A 6,459-nucleotide genomic window follows, 5' to 3' on the forward strand; every position below is an offset into this window, starting at 1 on the left:
AATTACTATATTATAGCCGATATACTATAAAAGCGAAACTATAAACTTGTAGCGAACGACGAAATGAAAATGCAGCGATTTTTCCCCTAAGGGTTTTTGAACAAGAAAAGAGATTTTATTAAAGTTGAAAGCTTCTATTTATACATACATTTTATTGCAGATTTTTAGAGAGAGAAATTACGTTATTTTTAAGTAACATTTTTAAGGCGAATTCAACAATAAGTTATTATGGCGAATGGTATAAATGAAGCGCCAAATTCAAAAATAAATGTAATAAAAGTAGTAGAATTTATTCAATTTAAGAGTAAGTTAATTATTCAAAATTTAATTCAAAAATAAAGTAATTTATGATGATTTGAGCTCCAACATTCCGCCCCCTTTGAAAGGATCACCTTTCAAGACGGAATCGCCGCCAATTTGCGAATAGGTCTTCGAAATGTTCCTCGTTGAGTTTTAACATCGGCGACTCTTACTCGCCCATCAGGACCTTCGATGACTTTGGTGACTCTTCCCAAGAGCCATTTTTGGGGTGGTAAATTGTCTTCGTGAATGATGACCAAGCTGCCGATAGCGATATTTGGACTTGATGTTGTCCACTTTCCACGACCTTGCAGTTCAGTGACGTACTCGTTGGACCATCGCTTCCAGAAATGAGTTTTGACAGCGTTAATTCGCCGCCACCTTTCGAGATAGCTTATGTCGGATACCTCAGTCAATAGTTCGGGAATCGCCTTGAGAGAGGATCCGATCAGGAGATGTGCTGGTGTTAGGGCTTCGAAGTCGTTTGGATCTGTTGATATAGAAGTAATAGGCCTCGAATTCATGATGGCCTCAATCTCGACAAGTGCAGTTGACAGCTCTTCGAATGACAATTTGGCGTTTCCAAGGCTGCGATACAAATGACCCTTAGCGACTTTAACTGCAGCTTCCCAAATTCCACCAAAATTGGGTGCCCTGGGGGGTATAAAATGAAAATTTATATTGGAATTAGTACAATAATTAATGAGATTTTCTTGGTTGGATTTTTTGAACAACATATCTCGCAACTCGCTTAGTTTTGACTGTGCGCCAACAAAATTTGTCGCGTTGTCACAGTGGATGTCTTTGGGAATACCTCTACGACCTATCATTCTTTTTAATGCTCCTATAAAAGCGTCTGCTGAAAGGTCTGATACAGCTTCTAAGTGAACCGCTTTCGAAGCGAAGCAGACAAAAACTGCCACATAGGTTTTATAAGGCACCTTCCCCCTGATTTTGTAGTATGTGTAAATAGGACCACAGAAATCAACCCCACAGCATAAAAATGGACGTGAAGATGTTAATCTTTCTGCAGGCAAATCTCCCATTACTTGGTCATATAACTTCGGTCGATATCTTGCACAATGAGTGCACCTTCGAATAACGCTGCGTGCCAACTGTCGAACATTGATGATCCAAAATCTTTGTCTCGTTAGCGCCACAAGAGCCTTTGGACCTGCATGGTAGTTAGAATAGTGCAAATGTCGAATAAGTTCTTTGCTGAAATTGCAATCTTTTGGAAGCAACATCGGATGTTTGTTTTCCTCTGGAATGTCAGCATGTTTCAATCTGCCACCTACTCTCAACAACAAAAGACCATTTCTGTCCTCGATAAAAGGACATAACCATTTTGTCGATCCTTGAAGTTTTGAGTTTGATTTTACTGCCTGGATCTCCTTCGCAAAATACTCCATTTGTATGACATTAACTATGGTGAGTAACGAATAATCTAACTCCCCAGCTGTAAGGTATCGACCTGGGAATGGAATCCTCAGTAATCGTAAATTGAGATATCTTTTTACGTAAGCAAAGATTCTCAAAACTTTGGTGTACGAGCTAACCTTTTCAATTAAATTGAGATAATAGTTTTTGTCTTTTTGACAAACTAAAACAGTTTTCCTGTGTTCTAGCAATAAATCTTCTGGAGGAGGAGAAGCTCCTAATGAACATGGCCACCTTTCTTCATCCTCGATCAAGAAATCTGGACCCCTGAACCAAATTGAACTTTTAAGCTCTTCCGCTGTACATCCTCGAGAAACTATATCTGCTGGATTGTCAGAAGTTGGAACATGTTTCCAGACCACCTCCTTTGTTGTGTCCTGGATTTCAGCTACTCTATTACCAACGAAAGTATTTAGCTTCGAAGAATGTGTGGATATCCAGTGCAGAACTATTGACGAATCAGTCCAAAAGTAAGTTTCATTGTAGTGCTTGACGATGACCCTTTGTATTGTTACCCAAAGTTTGGATAAGAGATGTGCTGCGCAGAGCTCTAGGCGGGGAAGTGTTCTCTTCTTTGCAGGAGCAACTCTGGATTTGGCGACTAAAAGTTTCACTCCTACGGACCCACTATTGTCAATGCTCCGCAGATAAATGCAGCAGCCATACCCTTTCATAGATGCGTCTGCGAACCCATGTATCTGGAATCTGATATTGTTTTCTAGAAAAACGTATCGAGGAATTGGAAGATTTTGAATTGAGTTGAGATCTGTCATGAATTGACGCCACTCTGTCTCGAGATTTGGAGAAATATTTTCGTCCCAATCGAATTTTTCTATCCAAAGCTGTTGTAGCAGTATCTTAGCCCGGATAATTATTGGACTAAGCAAGCCCATTGGATCAAAAAGAGACGACGAAAGCGAGAGAATAGATCTTTTTGTGTATTTTGTATAGACCCGATTAGGTTTGTATGAAAAAATGAATTCATCAGCACGAGGGTTCCAAGAAATACCTAACGTACTGGTGAGATTGGATTCAGTCAATTTGATGTCCTTTGGTGTAGCTTCTTCAATTAAAGCGATATGATTGCTGTTCCACTTCGAAAGTTCTAAGCCAGCTGTACTCAAAATTGAAACGACTTCATTCCGTTTTTGACAAAGAGTATCCAAGTCGTCTGCCCCAGTTAGCATGTCATCAACGTAAAAGTCCGACTTAAGAACAGCAGCACCTTGACTAAAACGTTCGACGTTAATTTCAGCCAAATACTGAAGACAGCGAATTGCTAAAAAGGGTGCAGATGATGTGCCGTAAGTTATGGTATTGAGCTGGTAAGTTTGTATTGGGGTATGTTCGTTTTCTCTCCATAAGATGAATTGGAATTTCCTATCCGATGGATGCACAAGGAATTGCCTATACATCTTAACGATATCTGCAGTTAGCGCGTATCGATAAAGTCTAAAACGTAGCAAAATAATCAAAAGCTCATCCTGTATAGTAGGACCCACCATTAGTATTCCATTTAAAGAAATTTGTGATGATGTGCGGCAAGATGCGTCGAAGACTACACGTAACTTTGTTGATACGCTATCAGGCCTTAATACATATTGATGCGGAAGATAATAATGATCTTCATCAAGGTTTGGATTGGGAACTAGAGACATGTGACCTAAACGTTCGTATTCTTTTAAGAAATCAGAATATTGACTTTTTATTGATGCATTTTTGGATAACCTACGCTCAAGCGACAAAAATCTTCTAAAAGCAATATCGTAAGAGCCTCCAAGACAGCTAGGATGTTTTTTGAAAGGTAGTTGTACCATAAGCCGACCGCTAGGAAGCACCTTAATTGTGTCTATGAAATGCTTTTCGCATTCATTCTGCTCTTCAGACCATATTGACCGTAGACCTTGAATTTCTTCAAATTCAAAGAATTTTTCAAAATATTTATCAAGACCAACTTCAAGTGTATTGGCTACGCACGATGCTTTCTTTGTAGTGTTGTATTTTGATTTGTATCTTCCAGATACAATCCATCCTAATGCAGTTTGTTGCAATGATGGAAGACCCTCTCCGAGTTTTATCTGACCTGATTCTAATAAATCGAAGAAAGCTTCAGCCCCTAATAATAAATCGATTTGTGACGGTTGATTAAAATTCTCATCAGCAAGCTCTAAATTAGAAGGTAGATTCCAACTGCTTACATTGAGAGATGCTTCAGGCTGATACCCAGTGATGGAAGGTGCAACTAAAAACTCGAGAGAAATTTCAAAGTTGCTATATCGTGAACGGATTGTTGATTGAGTTTGATATTTTATTTTTGTTTCAGTCACTCCTATTCCGACGATGTCAACATTCTTACGATGTTTCCTTAGACCAAGTGAATTGGCGAACTTTTCATTAATAAAATTGACTTGTGAACCAGAATCTAGTAGAACCCTACCGAGTTGAAAGCCTTCCGATGAGTCCTTGATAAGAACTAATGCTGTTGCTAAAATAACTTGTGCTTCAGGAACTTGCTCTTTTTCCATTGCGGAATGAGTTGCAGCTGATGTGCTTTGACCAGATGTATCTGAGGGAGGATTAATACCAGAATTGGTGTCTGCAGGTTGAGTCCTATGCAAAAGGCTATGATGTGCTTGTTTGCAAGTCTTGCACTTATAAGACGATGGACATCTTAATACACTATGACCCTTCCCTAAACAATTCAGACACAAGCCTAGTTTTTTGGTTTTCCAAAATCTATCCATAACCGAAAGCTCAAGAAATTTTTTACAATTTGTAATTGAATGGTTAAGGTCTCGACATAAGATACAGGATCGTTGGTTTGCAGCAAGCGAAGTTTGTGGGCGATGAGGATTTACTATTGTTGGCTTTGTTGATGAATGTTTGTTGAATGTCTTCACGCATTGTTCCGAACGAATCTGCTTGCTATCTCTTGCTTCCAAATATTGGCACCGTTTATTGAGTATGCTTGCACAATCCTTCCAATCCGGCAACTTCTTATAGTCCAGTTGTTCATCCCACTTCGATTGTGTATCTGTGTCAACCTTCGACATCGCAATATGAATTATTATTGCGTTACAAATATTCTCATGCGATCCTATAGAAAGTAGCGAACTAATCAACGCCGAAATATTGTCTACCAAGCTCCGTAGAGAAACAGAAGAAGCTTTTTGAACCTTAGGTAATTCGATCAGCTGTGAGATATATTCTAAGAAAATGAGGCAATCATTATCATAGCGCTCTTTTAAACTAAGAAGTGCCTTGGGATAATTGGCTTCCGTGACTTGAAAAGCCTTAACTGTGCCAAGAGCTTGATCACTCAAACAAGAAAGCAAGTAATTAAATTTTTCTATTTTTGTCAAACTTAAATCATTTTCTACCAAATTGTTGTACGAATTTATAAAATTTTTATAGTCTGAATATCTTCCACTAAACTTTGGTAAACGTTGTTTTGGAAGATGACTAATTGTATGTGGGACAGTAGAAACTGTCATGTCTGCGATACTACTTCGTCTACCAGTACCCAAAAGCGAAAGAATTTTAGTTTTTGCGGTGATGTACAAATCTTCTATTTCACCTCTACTAGTATCTGTTGGTAATAAAACTTCTATTTTGGTTTGATATGCTAATATTTGTTTAAAATACGACTCCAAAATTCCTAGACGACATTCAAGTTCAGTTGAAGTTAGGGCGTTAGAATTGGAGTCCACGATATTCTTTATCCGAGATATACTTCCTTTAGTAGAAGCTCGTTGTTGTTTTAATTCATCAAGTGTTGGTTCAGCCATTTTAGATTTTTAATTTTCTATTATTCTTTAAACAGCGACAGTAAAAACAAAAACGATTATAATTTATTGAAAATTCAATTAAATTTATTCAACAAATCAAAAATGCTAGGTGGCAACCCTGTTGTAAAGAATAAAATTTCCCAACAAAAAACTGTCCCAACAAATAAAATCTCACGGCGAGTTGAATTCAAAGATAGATTGTGAGAATTGAGATTAATCCAAAATCCAATTTTAACAAGCGAATTTATTCTGTACTAAGAATTTCTTTTCAAAGCATTGAAGGTTAAACCTACGAAAAGGCAAAAGTTGTTTAATGCATTTCAACGACAAAAAAATGCTATTCAAAAAAGCTCTATCAGTGAATTGATCATGAAGCAAAAATCTCCCCCGACGACGACGATGATGGCGATGATGACGATGATGACAACGTTGACGACCTGGGTGATGATGTATTGGCGAAATGAAGATCGATGCACTGATATCAAGTTGAAATCGAATCAGGTGTGTATACCATGGAGATGTTATGTGGCTACGATAAGAGAGTACGAGCGAATAGAGCAAAGCGATAAATGAAATCAATGATGTTGTGTGCCGAAATGTTGATCTGTGCACTGAAATCGAAATCAGGTGTGTATACTATGGATCCTATTTGTGGATTGTAAGTAACGAGAGAACGAGCGAATAGAGCGAAACGATATTATGCAATGGTGTGGTGAGTGCGTCAATGGGTTAGTTTTCGAAAATATGTTGGAAACGAAAGCTTTTTAATATTGTGTGAATGTGTGTGTGTGTTTCGCCCAAAAGTGGATCGTAATTACACTTTTGTGGATTTTATCAATTTTTACGTGATGAAAGCACCATAAATTATGCGGATGCTGATTATGGTTAGCGAATGAATTTATGTTCGATATATGTTATTTAGTTTATGTAG

The 6,459-nt window shown here is 37.9% G+C and overlaps 1 protein-coding gene across 1 annotated transcript; it reads right to left on the reverse strand.

The window, feature by feature from the left end:
* Positions 1-395: 395 nt before the first annotated feature.
* Positions 396-5,528, reverse strand: LOC129953469 (uncharacterized). Its single transcript, XM_056066719.1, has one exon. The coding sequence runs from the start codon at positions 5,526-5,528 to the stop codon at positions 396-398; it is 5,133 nt and encodes a 1,710-aa protein (XP_055922694.1).
* Between the last annotated feature and the right edge of the window lie 931 nt (positions 5,529-6,459).

The sequence above is a fragment of the Eupeodes corollae genome, unplaced genomic scaffold (assembly GCF_945859685.1).
Source record: "Eupeodes corollae unplaced genomic scaffold, idEupCoro1.1 scaffold_496, whole genome shotgun sequence".
In the NCBI taxonomy this organism is placed as follows: domain Eukaryota; kingdom Metazoa; phylum Arthropoda; class Insecta; order Diptera; family Syrphidae; genus Eupeodes; species Eupeodes corollae.

Bases quoted from the DNA above. Each gene is read 5' to 3' on its own strand.
- LOC129953469 (XM_056066719.1), bottom strand. From the start codon at position 5,528: ATGGCTGAACCAACACTTGATGAATTAAAACAACAACGAGCTTCTACT.